A 21928-nucleotide genomic window follows, 5' to 3' on the forward strand; every position below is an offset into this window, starting at 1 on the left:
ATTCTATAGTTACATAGAAAGAACAAAAAGAGCTGGACAGAAGCAAGAAGGTGAAAACAGAGCTCTTTTCAGGCTGCTCTTGATTTCATTCATTTAAAAGGAAAAATTCTATTCTCCCTTGACACTTGGAAATCTCTACGGTTAAATTAATAACGTGTAATTACATTTAGTTGCCACTGTCAACTTGGTATTTTAAAAAATGGAGTAGGTTTTTATGATGGTGACCCTAGGGTAAGAAATATGAAAAAGAGAAGGATGCAAATGCAAGGAATTATTATTAATGACAATAATATAGCTTACCAGTTAATTAAGAGAATTTTAAGCCCAAATATCACATAAAGTACATCTATTTGATATACACTGAATTATCTTTTATTAGTATACCTTTCACGTACACTTGCTAAGGGTAAATCCCCTCAGCGCATCCTGAGTTTTAAGAATACTGTGCGTGGCTGGGCGTGGTGCCTCGTGCCTGTAATCCCAGCACTCTGGGAAACTGAAGCGATGAATGGCCTGAACTGAGACCAGCCTGAGCAACAGTGGGACCCCATCTCCACCAAAAATAAAAAACTAGCTGGATGTGATGGTGCATTCCTATGGTCCCAGCTACTCACGAGGCTGAGGTAAGGGGATTGCCTAAGTCTAAGAGTTTGAGATTGCTGTGAACTATGACACCACAGCACTCTGCCCAGGGCAATAGGATGACATTCTGTCTCAAAAAAAAAAAAAGAATAATGTGCTAAATAGCAAAGAAAAGCTATAACAAGATAGAAAGTCCTAAAATCTAAATTTGAACATACGTCAAGAATTTCTGCTAACTTTTGCTATATACCAAAATTAGCTGATCTTCTATTTCTTCACCCCTAATTTGTTTTAATTAGCTCTCTAAGATCAACCAAGAAAGAAATGCCTACATTCTAGAAGGAATAATATCTGTGTATGTAGAATTCTACTTTTATATGCCAGTATTCGCCATTCTTCAATTCTACTCTTTCCTTACCCTTTATTCACAAAATATTCTCTAAGACCAAAGGAGAAAAGGAAAGATTTTCCTAGGAAATACTGTTCATCAATGACCATAAAACAGAAGCAGCTTTATCTGACCTCCACCTAACCAGGGCACAGAATTGAAGTTCTCCTTCCCTTTGTAAAGCTTACTGACTGAAGACCAGAGCACGCTGAATCCCCATGACTAAGTGGCTGTCTTCTAGAATGCTGATGCTTACTAAGAGTCAGTTTGTTCATTCCCAAACCCATTCATGGCATTGTAATGTTACTGTTCTTTAAAAATTTACTTTAGAAGTACATAAACTGATGAAATAAGAGTGAAAAAGTTGTTGTTTCTATAAACACTAACTGGATGATTTAGGAAAACTTGGTAAAAACAAGTTGCTATACAAATTGTAGCAAAGCTAAGTGTTGATAAGATAAGGGTAAAAGAGTGAAAGAAAGTTTTGTTAAAATCTATAATTTTGTACTCTAATTCACAGGTGCCTAAGCTTTTACCTTATATTTTTTTTTGATGGGGGTGGGGGTTTGCACCATTCCTCGAAGTACTGCAATACCAGGTCTATGCGTGGAATGGACGGAGCAAGCTCCTATTCCAACTCCCTGCTCCAAAAATCCATTTAATATATTGTCCTCAGATAGAGGACGTATCAGATATTAAACTGATAAGAACAGACACTACACTTGATCTTAGCCAAAAGGTCAAGAAGCGATCTTTTACCTTATTTTTAAAAATTAAAACTGCCAATTTTACATGACCTATTATTAATGAAATTTATGCCCCACAAAATACCACAGATCCCCCAATCAGCAGATACAAACTCAAGGAAAAGGCTTCCGAATGTATCAAACCATAAGGGGAAAATAAAAATTTATATATTTTCAGTTAAAATAAAACATTGAAGGTATGTATTTATTTATAGTTTTTCACAATTTCCTGCTTTAATTAGCTGTAGTTCTTTTTTAATAAACATTTCATAAGAAAGCATTAACTGTAATTGATAGCATTCTCTTTCAACATTTAAAAGATCAAAACATAAAAAAACCACTCGTGCAAACCAGAAGTACTATACCTTTTCCTTTTGAATCCACGAAGAAAAGATTAAAAGAGAAAGAAAAGCAAGACATCAGTGGAAAAGTTCAGAAAAAAGGTAGGTAAAATTTCAAGAGTGTAAGTGACAAGCTTTTATTATCTGTGGGAATGATACTAAATTTGACTAAATAATGTCTAAAGACATGATTACATTCATTCATGATTATATTCAGGTATGTGTTATGGGAAAGGAAAAAATACATAATATTTAAATTATAGCACAGTGGTAAACCATGTTTAAGTTACATAGAAAGAAAACCAATTTCAAAAAGATAAGCTACTAAAATACACAATCAGAAAAATGAAAATGGGTGGCGCCTGTGGCTCAAAGGAGTAGGGTGCTGGCCCCATCTACCGGAGTGGCAGGTTCAAACCCAGCCCTGGCCAAAAACTGCAAAAAAAAAAAAAAGAAAATGAAGGATACTGAAATAGAGAAACATTTTTATTAAGAATTAAACTTTTGAGATTCTGTTTAAGAACCAAGATACATGACCAGGCACAGTGGCTCATGCCTGAGCTCAAGAGTTCGAAACCAGCCTGAGTAAGAGCCGGACCCCATCTCTAAAACCAGCCGGGCGTCTGGCAGGCATCTATAGTCCCAGCTACTCTGGAAGCTGAGGCAGGAGGATCCCTTGAGCCCAAGAGTTTGAGGTTGCTGTGAGCTATGACACCATGGCACTCTACCAAGGGCAACAAAGAGAAACTGTCCTAGGGGAAAAAAAGAACCAAGACACACAAAAAATGCTATATACCTATAATTCCATAAGAATATGCAATATACATCAACATTTAAAAAAACTCATTTTAATGACCCGGGCGTCTATTACAAAGAGAATCTAACCATACTTAAACAAGTATAGTTCTTCCTGCTATACTTTCTCCTATTATCCATACAGATGTTTAAAAAAGATCAGAGGACTAATCAATACTTGATAGTAAGACAAAGTGACTACAATCAACGATAAGTCAGGGTATACTTTAAAATAACCAAAACAGTGGAAATGAACACAAAGAAATGTTAAATGCTGAAGGTGGTGGATACCCCTGATTTGATTCACCTGTATCAAAATATCATATGTCCCCTATAAAGAAATACGATTAAGTATTCAATATTTTTTTAAAAACCAAAAAATATATTTTAGTAAAAATAAAAAAGATCTGCTAGACCTCTGATCTTGGTACTTCATAGTATCACTACTCTGCCATTTGTTCCTTGCTTTTCAAGCAATTTTAATCCATCCATTAAAACATATTACCCACACATCTATTGGTATCAGTAATGAGTAAACTTTATTGGCTAAACTATTAAAACCCAAAGCACAATCAGAATATTATAATTATTTCTCAAATGTTCACTGGGGCATACCTTCTTTTCCATGAGACTGTAATATAACATTACCATTTCCTCGTATCTACATGAAACATGCTACAATCAAAAAAATCAGGAAGCAAGACTAAGGAAATTTAAAAGACCGTATCAAAAGATAATGTACTCTTTTCCTCTGTTAGTTTTAATCTTAAAGTATTCATTTTAATTACTCTGCAATAAGCTCTACGTGAGTTTGATTACAAGCAGTTATATATTTGTATAACCTCTTCATAAGAAAGGAAGTTAAAACAAAGTAGAGGGCTTGGCGCCCATAGCACAGTGGTTACGGTACCAGCCACATACACCGAAGGTGGCACGTTCAAAGCCAGCCCGGGCCAGCTAAACAACTGCAACAAAAAATAGCTCAGCATTGTGGCAGGTGCCTGTAGTCCCAGCTACTTGGGAGGCTGAGGCAAGAGAATCTCTTAAGCCCAAGAGTTTGAGGTTGCTGTGAGTTATGATGCTATGGCACTCTACTCAGGGCAACATAGTGAGACTCTGTCTCAAAAAAAACAAAAATAAATAAAGCAGAGTAGAGGAAAAGTGAGTACTAGTAAGTGGGAACAAAAAATCAACATGTAAGGACAGGTTGGGTGGCTCACACCTGCAATCCTAGCACTCTGGGAGGCTGAGGCAGTTGGACTGCTTGAGCTCATGAGTTCAAGACCAGCCTGAGCAAGAGCAAGACCCCATCTCTACTAAAAAAAAAAAAAAAAAATAGAAAAATTAGCCAGGTGTTATCGTTGTAGTCCCATCTACTCAGGAGGCTGAGGCAAGAAGACTGCTAGAGCCCAAGAGTTTGAAATTGCTGTGAGCTATGATGATGTCATGGCACTCCACCCTGGCTGACAGTGTGACATTCTATCTCAGAGGAAAAAAAAAAAGTATTCTGCCGATATATAAACATTTACATTATATTCTATCCTCATTCACCTTAGTTCTTTAATTTTTTTCTTCATATCTATTGCCTCCTTTTCTCTCAGGACAGGAGGATCACTTGCAATAGTAGAATTGCACTGATCTAGGATTCTGTATTCCTTGATTATGAACTTGGCACTTTGCATGTCACTTAACCTCTTTGGTCCTTCATCACCTCACGGGATTGAACTTAAAGACCTTGTAGGATTCTTTCTCTAAATTCTATTTATCTAATATCAATTTTACCCCTATAGGAAACAACCATTCTTACATAGGAGAGTCAAGCTAGTAAAACTTTTCCAGAGGGCAACCACATCAACAGTCCTTAATGTTCACATCCTGATGCAAACAATTCTAATTTTTTGGATTTGTCCTAATAATCATGTGCACAAAAATACAGTAACAAAATGTTTATTATACTTCTTTTTATAAAAAACCTAAATACCGGCTCAGCATCCACAGGTCAGTGAGTAGGGCGCCAGCACTGAGGCTGGCGAGTTGGAGCCCAGCCTGGACCTGCTAAACAACGACAACTACAACAAAAAAATACCCGGGCATTGTGTGGCAGGCACCTGTAGTCCCAGCTACTTGGGAAACTGAGGCAAGAGAATCACTTAAACCAGTGGTTCTCAACCTTTCTAATGCCATGGCCCTTTAATACAGTTCCTGTGGGTCATGACCCACAGGTTGAGAACCGCTGGCTTACGCCCAAGAGTTTGAGGTTACTGTGAGCAGTGACGCCACAGCACTCTACTGAGGACAACACAGTGAGACTCTGTCTCAAAAAACAACAACAGAAAAACAAACAAACCAACCAAAAACCTAAATGTCTTATAATAGGAAATGGCTAAGTAAATTAGGAAGAATCTGTTTAATTGAATAGCATGTAGCCATTAAAAATAAAGTTATAGACAAATACATGATGGCATGGAAAGATGTTCATTATAATGAAAAATAGGTTACAAATTAACATGATCACAGTTGAGGATGTACACATACATCTCTATAAGTACAAAAAAAAAAGACTAGATTATACAGAAATGTGAGACATTATTTCTGAATAGAATTTGGTATTTTGTATCTCCAACTTTTTATTCATCTATATTTTCTAAATTTTCTACAATGAATACGTATATATTGGTTATACAGTAAAACAAAAGTATTTTTTAAAGAATTAATTCTAAAGTTCTTTCAAGTTACTTATAATTTATTTTGTATTTTCTGGTTCCCCAAAATAAAATTCTATTGTAATTTTAATCAATCTCCTTTAAAAAGACTAGGTGCTACAATTACATGTTAAATAAAGCTTTTGGTGTAATAGAAAATTTATAAACAGGAAGTCAAATTATTCAAAAACAACAGAAAATAACTAGTTATCCACCCATATGATAAAGTTGCAAGGCCCCACGGGGATCAAACTGTGGTTCTGTGATTAAAGCACCCTCAAGCAAACTTATAAAACATTCTGCAGATTCCTTATTAGTAAGTATAGTGTTGTTGGGAATTCCAGTTAGGAGAGATGCAAAAATTAATGTCCAGAACACCAAAAGTAACAGAAAAATACTATCTAAAAGTTTTTTTTTTTTTTTTTAATTTGGCCGGGGCTGGGTTTGAACCCGCCACCTCCGGCATATGGGACCGGCGCCCTACCCGCTGAGCCACAGGCGCCGCCCTATCTAAAAGTTTTTAAATAAATAAAGAACAAAATATTCTTCTCAAAAACTGAATGCGAAAGAAAAGAAAGATTAATGACATTGTGATTATTTCAAATCAGAGAGAAAAAAATACAACTACCTTCTACTATATAAATAAAACTACTTAAGTCCACTTTTGAACCAAGAAAACAATATGATAATGGGCCAAACATTTTTCAGTTTAGAGAGACTTAAAAGGAAAATGAAAAAGAACTGTCAGTGACAGTTACTAAAAATTACTCAGAAATCCTGGGGAATCTCTTTCCCTGAAGACCTTTTAGAATACCCATAACTAGGACATTTGTCCAACACCACCACCAACAACTGGAGGCAGACAAGATTCTGCCCAAGGTTCCTTTCAACTTCATTCTCTTTTTATGTCTGGGAGTGTCAATAGATATGATACCTTAAGAATTCACAAAGAAGGAAATAGTCTTAAGGAGCAGCAAAACAAAACTATGAATCAAGTAATTCTTAACTATAAAAATATGGACTGCTACTTTTCAAGTTTTTCTGGCTTTATTCAAGAAAATAAAGCATGCTGTAGAAACTGTGATCAAAGGACATTATAAAAATCAAACAGGATACTTAATATTTAAAAGTAAGAAAGTACTAAGAAAATTTACCAAATATTAAAGCCAATCCATGAGATGTACCCACTGCTATCAGACTGGACACTGCCTAAAAACAAAAAGGAAGGTTGTATTTTAATATATAATACCTCAAGGATCTTGAAATAATCAAAGTTAAATCTATTCCTTCCTTTAGGCACATACCAACTATCATAAATAAGGACAATTTTATGTAGGAGGCAAAACGGGAAATGAAACTCAGGACGTCTTATTTCTGAGAATCCCTCTAAATTCACTCTAAGGGTAACGTTATCAAAATAGCATATGTTCAACATTATAGGCAAAAATGTGCCACTTAGCTTCCCCTAAAGCAACTTTAAAACAAAAAATCAGGGGTCCAGACAAAGTAAGAGGCACTTAGGCTACACAACCAAGAGCCTCCTATGAGATGTGAGGCAGTGATGAGATTGCTCTTCTCCAGCTTATTCAGAGGAGCTGGAAGGTATCAGAAATGTTCAAAACTCAGCCCACTTCCTCATCAATGACTAAGAAGAAAGTGGCCTCCTGCCACTAGTGTGTTGTCAATATCACCCAGTTCGCTACAATCATTCTACAGACTTCCTATTTGGCAATGTAACCAGAGCTGTTAAATGTGATATTTACCACAAAACGTTTTTAACAAATGAGGCTTTGCACTCTCTGTAGCAGAAGGGAAGCCAAGTCACAGAAGCAGCAAAATAATTATTCCATTACCTGCTTCTCAAATAAAAGCCTTCTTTTTTAAAATTAGGAAAAAAGAAAATGCTCAACATAGACAAATTTTTTGTTTTGTTTTGTTTTTTTGAGACAGAGTCTCACTTTGTCACCCTCGGTAGAGTGCTGTGGCCTCACAGCTCACAGCAACCTCCAACTCCTGGGCTTAGGCGATTCTCTTGCCTCAGCCTCCCAAGTAGCTCAACATAGACAAATTTTAAACTTGATAACGTGCAGTAAAATTTATTATTATAATTTATGTAATAACTTTAAACATTTTAAGAACAAATCTATGAAAACTCAATCAAGTAAAAAGCTTACCTTTAAAAAGTTAAAATATACTTACAATTGCTGTGGGCAGGCCAGCGTCTACTTTGTCCTAAATAAAATGTTAAAGAAAGTATTTGAAAAAATATTCTCCTTTTAAAGCAGAAAATGGCATAAGGATCTCTCTTTACATACATTTTGATCCAAATCAGTTCAGACAAGAGGGAGAACTTTCCTTTTTGCCCTCAACTAAGAGAAATAACAAAAGCCATATATATCAACAGATATGTAGATTTTGAAAGTGGATCATTTGGTTTTACTAACTGTAACAGATGTTTCAGGAAAGCTAATTACAAATGGAAAGGTAAGGGAAAAAGAAAAGTGATTCTATTTTCTAAAATGTAAACAACTGTATTATAGGGTCAAAATGGTAGGAGTATGTAAAGATTTGAGAAAAGGAAATGTGTGCTAAAGATGTTCTATTTCTAATAAAGTAGGAGATCTTACCTAGCAGATCACCCAGTAATCTCTCAATAAAACCCCAGCAGTATACATTAAATCAGTTCTCAAGCATAAAAAAGCAAAACATGAAGGGCTACTCCAAGAACCCTACCAGTAACTATGTACCCTTGAGAAAGTCATCTAACTTTTCTGAATATTAGTCTACTCAAATGCCAAGAAATAGCAAATCCTGCCCTATTCACCTCAATGAGCCCTGAGAATCAAATTATATATAAAGAATGATATAATAGTAAGAGTATCCATCTGATACTTCCATAGCTTTCAATAATAACAGCCTGCAGTAATATACTACTGCAGTAGCAAAAACCTTTCACATACATGTATTGCACTATTTGATTCCCTAACCTGGAGAGAGAGTTATAATAGGCAGCATGATTCTGCTTTTCCAGAATGGAAAATGGAAGAAAAGAAAATGGAAGTTTTAATGAATTTAACTGACTTGCCCAAGGTTACTCAGTAAGTGAGAGAACCATGTCTCAAACTCAGGGCTTTCAGTTCCCAAGCTAGGCTCATTACATCCCTTCCACATCCTCTTTCCTATGTCTGCTCTTCTCAGGGTGGTCCGTTAGTTACTATAATCTCTCAGAAGGCAGAATCCACTTAACCAACTTTGTAGAGCTTCCCAGGCACTAACCTGAAAAACTCCAATGCGTGGAAACATGGAAAAGAACAATCACCACGGTTGCTGTGTACAAGGTTCTGGATAGCAGCATATGCCCAACTTGGCATGTATGAGTGTGTATAAAACATGCCTGACATAATGCTCAACAATTAAAAAGCATGCAATAAATATTTGACAAATGATTGATTTGTATCCTAAACAAGAAAACAGAGGAATAACGAGATAGCAGATGAAGCACATCAACCACAATAAGTCCTCACTCAACACTGTCAGTAGGTGCTTGGAAACTGACTTTAAGCGAAACAACTTATAATAAAACCAATTCTTTTTTCTCATCATTATAACAAAATGACATTATTCAAGGATCTGCTCCACACTCAAAATAGAACCTGAAAAAAGGAAATCAGAAGTTACCTGACTTCAAAAGCTAAAAAATTACAGATGTTTGAAAGCATTTTATAGATTACAGGATTTTAGTTGGTGTTGCAACATCTGAAGGTAGTAGTTCTCAAAGGTCAGAGGGCATTAGAATCATCTAGAATTCCTGTTAAAATGTAGATCTCTATACTATAAGGCTAAAAACTCTGACAGTATGTCTGGGGTGAGCCCCAGGAACCTGCATTTTAATAAACACACAAGAGATTAGTATGCATTGGACACATTTTGAAAAAAACAACAGCATCTCTAGCATCTCAAGGTTGATCATAAAAATGATAAAGATCCTTAAAAAGTTAATCTCAATTATTTCAAAATATAGTCATACGTCATGTTTCTTTGAGGAGGATCCCAAAATTAAACCATGAGTTTAACAATTCCAAAAATTTCATCTCAGCTGGGTATGGTGGCTCACACCTATAATGCCAGTATTTTGGCAGACATTTGATACCAACCTGGGTGACATAGCAACACCCTGTCTCTACAAAAAATAAGAAAAATTATCTGGGCATGGTGGCATGTGCCTGTAGTCCTGGCTTCCTGGGAGGCTGAGGCAGGACTGCTTCAGCCCAGGAGTTTCAGGCTACAGTAAACTATGATTATACTGCTGCACTCCACCCTGGGTGACAAAGCAAGACCCTGGCTCAATGTAAACAAACAAAAATATCTCATCTCTCCTGAGTGTTTCTATGTATGGACTCCAAAACTGTAATGACTCAGGCCCTAAAAAGCCTTAATGACATCACTAATCACAGGGCTTGCAGGTACTATTGAACAATTATTCAGTCTCGAGAAACACCCAAAAATATAACTGGCTTTACATGTTAATAAACCAACCATCACAGAAAAGCATACAACTTAAACTGAGCTGGTAATAAAAAAAAAAAAGGAAAGCAGCGTGTGATGACTGTCACAGGAAAAGCAGTTTTCATTTTAACATACCAAAGGAGCCCAGCCATAGCAGTGAAATAAAAACAGAATGCAAACACTCTGGTATTTATTAGAATTTTCCTCTCCACTTCAAAATGAAGGAGAAACCCTTTTAAATAACAGATTTATCTAATCATTGTTCAGAGTCTGAGTTTTAGTTCAGTCGCCATTATTCAAAATATTTTTAAAACTGCACAGGTGGGTCAAATGACTCTTCTGGTTCATCTTGATGATATTGAAAGGAATGAATTTCATCACCTACATAAGGATTAAATTCGGAAAACATCATGGAAATGTAATCCTCTACAGGTGGTTCCCATTCTGGCAAATATGAATTACTCTCCACCTAAAAGAAGAAGGACAATTGCCCACGTATCCTCCACTGCTTGCCCAGCTTTCCATTCAAACTGACTTCACAACATATGAGCTGGGTCAGGATATACCCACTGTCCATAGTGAATATGTTTTTTTGTTTGTTGGCTTTGGTATCTGCACTAAGATCCTTCTCAGATAAGCCTAAAAGCTGCATTGCAATTGTGATGAACTGAGGCACTCCTACAGCTCCCCTCGTGAAAAATCAAAACCTTTATTTCTTGTCCAAACAGAATATGTAAAATACCAATTAAACTGCATAGAAAGAACATAAAGACAGACCAAAGATCTTGTCATTATTATTACATACAGGATTTGTATATTTAATTCAGAAAACCAGAATTCAAAGATTACATGAAACAATGGGCTTTAAGGTCAAAGGAAAAGTCTGATCAGTGTCTACCATCTTGATGGACTATTAAATATTTTTAAAGTAACTCAAGTGCTCAAAATCATTTTCAAAAAAGGTCATAGACATCATGTTCCAAGCAACTATACATTGGACACATTCATCCAGGCGACCTCCTTTCACAAAAAAGAGGCACTGGACTTGGAGCCAGAAACCCCAATTTTGAGTAATTGCCCTGCTACTTCCTAACCAATGATGTAAGACAAGTTGATATCACCTCTGTGAGCCTATCTTCTCATTTGTAAAACAGAACATGGCTATACCTACTTTCAAAGTTGTAAAAATTAGAGTAATAAGGTACATGAAAAGACTTTTATGAATTATAAAAGAACATTCAGTTGTAAAAGATTCTGATCAATCACTTCTCCATATTAAAAGACTAAAAAAACAAGCACTCTACCTCAATCAAATACACAAGACAGAATCTACACTGAAAAGGAATTTAAACAAAAGGCAGATAGTGTTTATTTTAGGCTTGCTGCCATATTTCATTTAGGCACACTCAAGACTTTGAGCAGACCTTTACTTTTATGGCTGCACTAATTTCTATGTCAAGATGTGTAGCCATATCTTATGAGTCAAAAATAATCACACAAAACCCATGAAAGCCAGATTCTATTTTTCTTAAGCCTTGGGCCAAGAGAAGGGCTGTGCTTTGTTTTATGCTCATTCTTACTTCATTATGCCATTGCAGGTTATAAAGCTGGGGGAAAAGCACAAAATACTTACAGCTGCAGATACTATCTGGGCAGAAATTCCCTTCAAAAGTGAATGTCGCATAACTGATCCATGGAGTGAAAAAGAATCAGGTAATTTCTTCTTCCTAAAAATAATAATAATAATAATACATTCAAAAACAGACAAAAAGAAAATAACAGTGTATTTCTTAGGTCAGTTTTAAAAAGAAGTATAGAAAAATCTAAAAGTCTCAAATTAAAATGCTGTACTAAAGTCACTCTGAACCTCAAAGAAGCACAAACAGTGAAATGAATAAAACCACAATTCCTTTGTCACTGATTCAAACTGTTCCTTGCTCACCTTAAGTAACACAGCAAGAAGTTCTGCTGTTCTCCAGAAGCTGTGTACAGAGTCCTCCTTCCGCCCTGCATGGCCACATCTGCTCATCCTCTTGCCTCCTCCTGTCTATGGCCACCCTCTCATTCTTCAACCACTCTCTCAAGTTCCCCATTCTTTACTCACTCCCTGCTGCTCCTATTGAGGGCTCCTTTCACCTGCTCTACTCATCTTCATGCAAAAAGTAATTTTTAAACATTTATCAAATATTACTGAGCACTTTACTCTATATGACTAAAAGTGTGCTCTGGGGGATACAAAATAAGGAAATCATAGTACCTACTGTCAAGGATCTCACAGCCTAGCTAGAGGGACTAATCACTAACTCTTAAAGGACAAATGTTAGACTAAAAATACAAATAAAGTACTATATAAATGCAAACGAAAACAAGTTTAAATTCTGTTCATTTGGGGGTTATCCGAGACAGCTATAATAAAGAGAAAATGTTTAACTTGACCTAAGTCTGTGAAGCAAAAAGCATGAGCAGCAATATGAAGATGTGAAGGTGCACAGTGTGGCTGGGGGACAGTGAATACACAAAAGGCATGGACTGGGAAGACTGGCGTGGGAGGGCTTAGACATTAGGTCAAAATGGTAAGCAGGGTCCAGACAGGATGCCACGCAAAGGAGTTGACTTCACCATGCAGGCCACAAGATAACGCTGTATCTTTTAAATAGGTCTATGAAATCAATATATAAGCACCTGCAAATTCATATGAATGGTAAAACATAACTGTAGTCCAGAAAGTAGAAGGGAAGAGGAGAGACAGGGGCAGGGAGATGGGAGACAGGAGGAGGTAGGGTATTTGGAGGGACCTCAAGTAATGTGCATGGTGCAATGGTACATTTCAAAACTATTAAGAATATAATTGTGATGGATGTATTAATCAGTTCAATGTAAACATTTCACATTGTATATCAAATCAGTACACTGAACTCCATAAATGCATCAATGTACACAGTTATGATTTAATAAAAAAAAAAAATAGTGGCCAGATAATCAAAACATTTAAGCTATCTATTTGTAGGACACCATGATGAACAAGTTAACATATTCAGCAATGGCCCCTATCTCACAAGAGATAACAACCTAAAGACAGCACTGAAACAGGCAAAATTTGAGAAAGAGGGAAAATACACAGATAACTTTAGCAATATTAAAGTTACATGTGAATGCAATAAAATGTTTATATTATGGTTCTCCCATTTCTCTTTTTATGTTCTCTCCAAAAAATCTAGAAGGTGAAAAGTAGCCAAAATTGAAGTTATTTGGGGTTAGAAGTCCTTTCCCAAAATCTTTACTCATCTTTGTGATTCTCCCCTGAGCCCACTCCAGGAGAATGAAGAAATGCCGGAGCTGAGCCTAAAGGACAGGACGTGCGAGGAACAGAAGGGTGGTGAACCAAGTTCCATGTTCCCACCACAGACACTACCAGGTTTCATCTGTGCTCCCTCCAAGGGCTCCACCATTTCTAGGAACCCTGGCTATTATTATGGCTTCCTACTGGGGCTGTGGAAGACAGTGGTCACTCTACCCACCTTTTTATCTCCTCCCTCAATAGTGTCAACGTCTTTAAGATCTAATAAGTATATTATTTCCATACAAGTGGGCCTTCTATGCAAGGCTTTAATAGACCACCCAGAACTATCAAAACATACTTACATTAAATATCTCAACAATGTGCAAATGTGATTGAGGTGAATACTGACCTTTTTAAGTTGGTCCTGTCACCACTGTCTGAGCTTGCCACAGATGAAGTATCATATGAGTGAGAATCAACAGTATCAATGTTTAACAATGTAGGATCCTCAAGAATAAAAGATTCATCTTCATCATCAGTCTAAATTGGAGAACGATAAACCAATAAATCAAAATTCCAAATACTCTCTGAAACAAGTCAGGTAGGCAGTAATGAATTTCTCCAAAGTACTCATGTGCTTATTTCTGCTTTTCATCTCTATTCGGCATATTCTTATTGACCAGAGATGCATAGTGCACAATTACCAGAGTTAAATTTCAACTCTAGATACATCCCCCTCTTTACAAAGAGTTGAATGGAAAAACTTCTTGTAGCAGAAAGCAAGAGCATTACACAGATTATGTTAGCTATAGAATATTTCTTAAAATTCAAACTTGTTTGGGTGCTTTAATGTAAATGTAAATGTAAATTTTAACAGCCAATGGCTAAAGAGAAGAAAACAAATACCACCTGACTATAAATACATTATACTATAGTGTGAAAAATGTAACTGGCAGACAGAAGGAAGACATTCTAGGTAAGAAAGAGCATGTGGAGATACGACGATTTCATAATATGGATTTTTCCCATAGAAAAGAAATTAGTCCAAAATGGCTGGAGTATATGAGGAGAAGCTGGAGATAATCTATCCATTAAGCTATCTGGAGGCAGGGCCCACGTCTACCCTGTCCAGCTCTGTACCCCTGGTGCCTAATACAGTGCTAGACACATGCATAATCAGTACTCATTTCATGAATTAGTGTGCTACATATGAAAGGCAGGAAGTGGGAGACATGATGGGAACCATGTTTCAGGAAGATGGATAGGGCTGTATGAACAACGGGTGAGGCCAGAGGATAAGACTTAAGTACCAGTAAGAGGGCTATTGCAATATCAAGGTAAAAGAAGAGACCCTAGACTAGGAATGCTACACAAGTCAAGAAAGAAAATGACGAACAGATATTACTGAGATAAAAACAAAAGTAACCATTTAAATGTTTGAGAGTTTGGGCCATGCAGGTGGGAGAGGTAAGGGAGAAGTCAAAGAAGACTCCAGGGTTTCCAGCTTGAATGACTAGGCAAAAGTGATACTCCTAGATGAGATGAGAAAGTAGACAAAGCTGATAAAGCAGGATGAGGAACCTGACTTTGTACAAGGTGGTTCTGAGTGACAGACACTAAAGAACTGTCTTCTCTTTCAGCTGGACTAACTTCTTCCTTACCACTTCCAATCACTGTCCTTAAGAGAGTAATCTATACTCATTATCTCCACTTTTTCCATTCATTACAAGCTACTGTACAAACCTTGCCGAAGTTACTAGCCAAATCTACTGGCCTATTGTCAGTTAGCATGACAGCTGGACAAAAGCTCTGTCCCCTATCCATCATTTAAGCCTGTTGAAGATTCCCTACTTCTCTTTCATCTCAGTCACTGATATGCCATCCAGACTGAGGAAGACTGGAAGCTTCGGGGCCACGTGAGCCACGGCCATGGCTGCATTGGCAAGCGCCGAAGTACCCAGCAGGCTGGGGTAATGGTGCTGGCATGCATCACACAGCATCAATTTTACAGTATCACCCAGGTTACGGTGGAGAAATTGGTATGAGGCATTACCACTTAATGAGGAAACAGAGACCTTTAAAGTGTATAGATTTATACACTTTATAAAGTCAGCTGTCAACCTGGATAAACTGTGGATATCAGTCAGTAAGCAGACACTGTTGAAGGCTGCCAAAAACAAGCCTAGGGCTGCTCCCATCACGGATATAGCACAGTTGGGCTGCTACAAGGTTCTGGGGGAGGAAAAGCTCCCAAAGCAGACAGCCATTGTGAAGGCCAATTTCTTCAGCAAAAGAGCTGAAGAGAAGACTGGGGGTGTTGGAGGGACTTGTGTCTTAGTGGCCTGAAGCCACATGGAGGGAGGTTCATTAAACGCTAACAAATGAAAAAGAGAAAAGGAGAGGAGAGAGAAGAGAGAGAACTCCCTACTCCTTGAAACTTTCCCTGCCATTGGTTTTCAGTACATCTCTTTCCTAGTTCTCCTCCAAACTTATGTGCCCTCTTATCAGTCCTATGCTCTACTAGCTTCTCTTCAGCCCAGCCTTTAAATGCTAGTGTCCCCCAGGATTACAGATTCTTAGCACTCTTCTCTCCTTACTTCACACACTTTCTATTTGAGCGAGGTTATGCATACCGATGGCTTTAAGGACCGTGTTATGCTAAAGACTCCAAAGTCTGTGTCTTTAGCATCAACATTTCTCTTGAAGTGAGTCCAAATTTACAACTGCTTTTCAGATACCTCCACATGTCTTCTAAGAACAGAGTCAGGACTGGCAAGGAGACATTACGTTACTTGAGAGTTGTAAAATATTAGAACTGCTACAGGAAACACAAAAGGAAACAATTCAGAAATAAGAACTACAACATCAAGGTCTTAGGCAAGAGTCAACAAAATGTTACTTGATTTTCTCAAGCAGCCTGGGGACATAATTAAGAAAAATAGATCAGATGAGGTAAGCTAGGCTTATAAAATAAGTAAAAGTCACAGAAAGAAAAGAATTGATGCCAAAACTGAATTTAAAATTACTACACAGAACAAATACATGTATCAGTTTTCCCCAAACTGATGTGTACAACGTATACAATCCTATCACATTCCTATGGATGTGTGTGTGTTTGTGTAATAGAGGGGGGGAGGAAGGAGGAAGGGGAGGAGGGAGATGTCTACCAACAGTAGAATGAATAAATGGCATATTCATAAAGAATTTTATATATCAATTCTTTATATTATGAGAATAAATGAAAAATTATAGACAAAAATGAAGTATGAATAAATCTAAAGACATAATTTTGAGAGAAACAAGTCAGACACATAACAGTACATACAGTATAATCCTCTTTACATAAAGTTCAAAGCAGGAAAACTAATCAATGCTGATAGAAGTTATAACAGTAATTTCCTTGGGGTTGGATACTGAAGGGGCAGAAGAGGAGCTTCTGGGTGCACAGGTTGTTCCACACGCCATACGCTTATGATTTGTACACATATCTGTATGTACGCTACACCTCAATGAAAAGTTCAAAAGACATTTCTGGCTGCACAGCCCAATAGCAAGACTGAGATAAACCATGTACTCTCTGACTACTCTCAAGAAGACTAGGAAAGATCAATAGATTTGGTCTTGATGAAGACAAAGAACAGGTTTAATGGAAGTAAGGAAACAGGGGCTGGGGTGGGAGGAGGTTATTATTAGAAAATGGAATTTCAAAATTAAAAATTTCAGAGGCAGCACAGTTTCAAAGGATGACAAGAGCTAGTAACATAACTTCAAGCCTTAAATTCTGAGATCTAGGATGTCTCAGTAATCTCTAAATTCCCTTTTTTTTTTTAATATGTTGAATGTCCATTTCTTCCCAGCCTCCCTTCAAGTTGACAGTAATGAACATTATAAAATATATGTATCTATTATGCATATCCTGGAGCAAGGGCTTATTTACACTTTCTACTTCTGCCCTTTTCATTTAAAAAAATCATTTAATAATCCCCACGCCCATGTTACAATCTTCATAATGAGCTACAACTTAAATTACTTTTCCTTTCACTTACTGCCTGCCTAGCTCCCTGGAGGAATAATGGCTGGCCGATTCCCAGTACCATTTCTCTCTCAAGCACAGAGACATTCTATAGCACTTTATAACCTCAGTGTCTATATCATGACCCAGATACACTAGCCACTCAAATTACTACTAAGGATGACAACAGTATTGTCTTCTCAGTAAACCACTAATGACTGTATTTACTGTTGCTCTTAGATAAGAAAATTGTACAAGCATAGTTTTCCTTCATTATGAACTATAGCTCATTCGTGAGCAGTATTTTACCTATATAATATAAAGATATATAAATAGGGCTTTCTATACAGTCTTCTAAGATTTTTATTTCATATTTAATAAGATAATTGAAATGAGGATGTGATTAAGATCATTTTAGTACGACTGACTAAAAATAATATCTCTAATGAAAGATTTCCTCTATATTAGAAAGTAATAAATAAAGGACATTTCACTACAACAGGATATTCTTTCATGGACCAAAGCCTTTTTTTGTCAAAAACCAAAAGTGCTTAAGTCTTAATATAGAACATACAGAACATTTTTAACTTAAAACACATTCAAAGTAATAGCAACATCAAACTGATATAAAAAATAGAAATCAAAGCCACACAAGAAAAATAAAAGATACAATTCACAGAGAAATAGTTTGCATCCTATAAAGTGTAGCGTATACCCTGAAAGTACAGGCAAAGAAGCCCAACTCACTACGAGTGTGCCCACCAAGGTGGGCATTTCTGTTGAGGAACCTCTGCAACTTTATCTTTTGGAAAACAACTATGGAACTGAAATAAATCTATACACTTTAAAGGTCTCAAATGAAAAGCTAAGTTCTTCCAAGGAAATCACAAGCAAGTGATTAAAGAATTAGGAAGATTGAGGTGAAGAGCTGGCAGCAGATGCAGGATACACATAAAACCGGACATACTTCACCAACCATATACTCGCACCAACCACATATTTGCACAAAAACCATATACTGGTATTATTGCTTTTCTTCATGTAGAAGAGTACTGAAGCTCGTTATAAGGCTGCAAAACATTCTCTAGTATCAGAGGATAAGCTATTTGAATACCGCTGGTGAGTGAAATAATCATTATCAACACATAATACAAACCTCAAAAGTGATATTAAGTTAGTATTTCAATTCACTTAATATATTTTTTAAGTCTACCAAGTATTAGGCTTTGTGCTGGGCACAAAGATTAAAGATGAATAAGACATGGTTTCTGCCTTGAGAAGCTCACAGTCTAGACCAGTGCAGTCCACTACAACTTTCTACAATGATGGAAATACTCTGTAGCTATGCTGTCCACCATAGCAGCCACTAGCCACATGTGGCTACCAAGCACTTGAAATGTGCCTTATGCAACTGAGGAATTGAATTTTTATTTAACTGTAATTAACTTAAATTTTATTTTTTTATTTTTAATTTTTTTTAATTAAAATTGTTTTGGTTACATGACTTTCTTTTGCACAGTTTAAGTTACAAGTATGCCCCTCCTCACCCAGGTAGTATGCATTGTACCTGTCAGGTATGAACTTACCTCTCCCTTGTGTCCCCTCCCACCTCTTGTTTTCTGTTGAGTTTTACTACCAACTATGTACATGAGCGTTGATCAATTGATTCCAATTTAATAGTGAAAACATTTTTCCACTTTTGGGAAATTTCACTTATAAGAATGATCTTCAGTTATATCATCCAGGTTGTTACAAAAGGTATTAACCATTTTTTTTTTTTTATGGCTGAGTAGTACCGCATGGTGTGTGTGTGTGTGTGTATACATATTTATATACACACATCACATTCTACTAGTCCACTCAAGTAGGAATGAACACTTGGGTTGTTTCCATATCTTTGTGATTATGAACTGTGTTGCTATAAACACTTGAGTGCACATGTCCTCTTGATGAAATGACTTTTTTCTTTGAATAAACACCCAATAGTGGGACTGCTGGATCAAATGATAGGTCTACTTTTAGTTCTTTGAGGTATTTCCATACAACTTTCCAAAAAAGGTGTACTAGTCTGCACTCCCATTAACAGCCTATAAGTGTATTGATACATGGGATCAATAACTACCATACTAGATAATGCATATCTAGATATACATACTACAACTAGCCTAAAAGTTATTAAAGTTGATGCCACAGAATGATCACTAATATTTACTCACCTCATTTAATATGCTTTCCAGTGTTGGAGGAGTATCAACTTGAGGAATATCAAACTCCTTATCATCAATCTAAACAAAGAAAAGAAATTTAATGTTCTCACAAGGATGCCTTTCCCCTTCTAACTTTAAGAGTGTTTTAATTGATTAGAACCACCATTGACTAAAAGACGAACTTACGAGCAAAAATCAAACAGTCAACTCAAAAATCCATGGACGCAAGGACCAGGTTAAAAGATTACAGAACAGTTTCTCTTCAGTGACTACCAAGACAAAGGCACTGATGCACAGTCCTGACATCCTTTCCAAAAAGCTTTTACTGAAGGACTTTTGCATCTGCTTTCTCACAAATGACAAAACAGTGTATCTCATGACAACTAATGTTTTTAAGTGCAGACATAAGTCATAAGCAATAAACAAAGGTCTGACATCACATTTCTTAATTATAAATTATAGTGAGAGATGAACTCTGTCATGAAATGTTCTCATAGTCACAGAAACCAATTAATAGAATGTTCAATCCACAGGAGGAAAAAAGTCACTGTGCAAGTTAAGAATTCTAACATACCACTAGCTCTGTGACCTAAAGAAGTCATTTAACATATAGCTGCATGCCAGTGTCTTCACCTATAAGATGGATTATTAGAGTAAGAGCTGTAAAGCTTAAATGACAGCAAGAATTAAAATGTTTCATAAACTGTAACAGATAATACAAATGAAGAGTTGTATCATCTCATAAAACTGTACACAGACTTCTTTTTTTTTTTTTTTTTTGTAGAGACAGAGTCTCACTTTCTGGCCCTCGGTAGAGTGCCGTGGCCTCACACAGCTCACAGCAACCTCCAACTCCTGGGCTTAAGCGATTCTCTTGCCTCAGCCTCCCGAGTAGCTGTACACAGACGTCTATCACCCCATGCAAAGATGATATACTAATAGTCTTTGAGTCATAAAGTATACTCTATCTAACCAACACTTTTGTTAAACATCAACACTTGACAAAAGTTGAAATTTTTACCAGATCATTTTTGAACTCCAGTTCCTTGTCCAGATCTATATAGGAGAATTTTGAAAGCGAAGCCTCTAGATTGAAAGACTTATTCAGTTCTTCTTCAGTAGTCTTGGCACAGAGGTTCTGTTCCACATTTTCATGGTCTGGTTCATTTTCCATATTTACTTTTAATAACAGTATTCAGTCAATCCAAGCAAGCACCTGCTTATTTGGTTTTGGTTCTGTTTTTTTCTTGCCTTAGATCACACAGACTTGAATTATGACCTCTTTAAAAAAAAAGAAAAAAAGAAAGTATCGTTTAGATTTCTTCCTTGACAAATGGACATTCCAAAGACTTACTTGGTCAGACTTCATTCAATTGTCTGATTACAAACAAATAAAAATCAATATGGGGGTATAGGATATGATATGGAGGGAGGCTTTCTAAGGAAGCAAAGAAGGAACACCTAACTCATACTACAGGAGTCTAGGAAGTGGCCCATCACTCAAAGTCATGAAACTGGTGACAGCGATAGATTTAGTAGGCCCAGACTCTAGACCTGGTCCCAAATATATGTATGTACCTAACAATAAAATGGTATACTGGTGCCAGAAACTACAATTAAACCCTTCCTTACCTTCCCAAACCCCGGGTGGCACTCCAGTTCTCCCTGGAGATAAGCATATAGACCAGTTTCCTTGTTCGCATGCACACAGGGCCACAGATGTCCTAGGGAATGTGGCCCTAGGAAACTTAGTATAAAAACCAAGGATGAATACATAGTTATTTAACACAACACTAGCAAATCTTAAGAATTCAGATCTATCAGGGAGATACCACCAAGACACAAAAAGTCTATAACCTACCTACCAGAGATTTCTAGAAAGCAAGCTAGTCCTAGAGAACCGTGGACATTTTCAGGGAAAAATGAAATACTAAAAAAAACTAGAAACTTACACAATTTGTTATTTTACAGCTCTAAATGATAGAACACTCTGTTGTATCAAAAAAAAAAGCCACATAATTTAGTTTATTGTAAAATTGTCATTTCTATAAAATTAAAAATATATTCAAAAATTATTACAAGTTTAATAAATTAAATTTGCTTTTAAATGTTTTCAGAGACTCAGCACCCATAGCTCAGTAGTTAGGGCACTGGCTACATACACCAAGGCAGGCAGGATCAAACCCAGCCTGGACCTGCTGGACAACAGTGACAACTGCAAAAAAAGTAGCTGGGGATTGTGGCAGACACCTATAGTCCCAGCTACTTGGGAGGCTGAGGCAAGAGAATTGCTTAAGCTCAAGAGTTTTAGGTCGCTGTGAGCTCTGACGCCACAGCACTCTACTGAGGGTAACATAGTGAGACTGTCT

The 21928-nt window shown here is 36.8% G+C and overlaps 1 protein-coding gene and 1 non-coding gene across 2 annotated transcripts in view; both read right to left on the reverse strand.

Annotated features, from left to right (window-relative positions):
- The window catches only part of VPS8 (VPS8 subunit of CORVET complex), a 329884-nt gene that overhangs the window by 282028 nt on the left and 25928 nt on the right, over window positions 1-21928 (reverse strand). Inside the window, exons 2-8 of the mRNA XM_053565122.1 lie at window positions 20581-20840; window positions 19569-19637; window positions 13750-13880; window positions 11694-11787; window positions 7754-7786; window positions 6709-6763; window positions 2082-2087 (exon numbers count right to left, since the gene is read on the reverse strand). Coding sequence (XP_053421097.1) covers window positions 2082-2087; window positions 6709-6763; window positions 7754-7786; window positions 11694-11787; window positions 13750-13880; window positions 19569-19637; window positions 20581-20733 — 541 coding nt within the window. The 5' untranslated portion in view covers window positions 20734-20840. The remainder of the gene's footprint in view (window positions 1-2081; window positions 2088-6708; window positions 6764-7753; window positions 7787-11693; window positions 11788-13749; window positions 13881-19568; window positions 19638-20580; window positions 20841-21928) is intronic.
- LOC128568334 (U2 spliceosomal RNA) lies at window positions 1532-1722 on the reverse strand. Its single transcript, XR_008375138.1, has one exon. It is a non-coding gene; the product is annotated as a U2 spliceosomal RNA (small nuclear RNA).

Source organism: Nycticebus coucang, chromosome 16 (assembly GCF_027406575.1).
Source record: "Nycticebus coucang isolate mNycCou1 chromosome 16, mNycCou1.pri, whole genome shotgun sequence".
Classification (NCBI taxonomy): domain Eukaryota; kingdom Metazoa; phylum Chordata; class Mammalia; order Primates; family Lorisidae; genus Nycticebus; species Nycticebus coucang.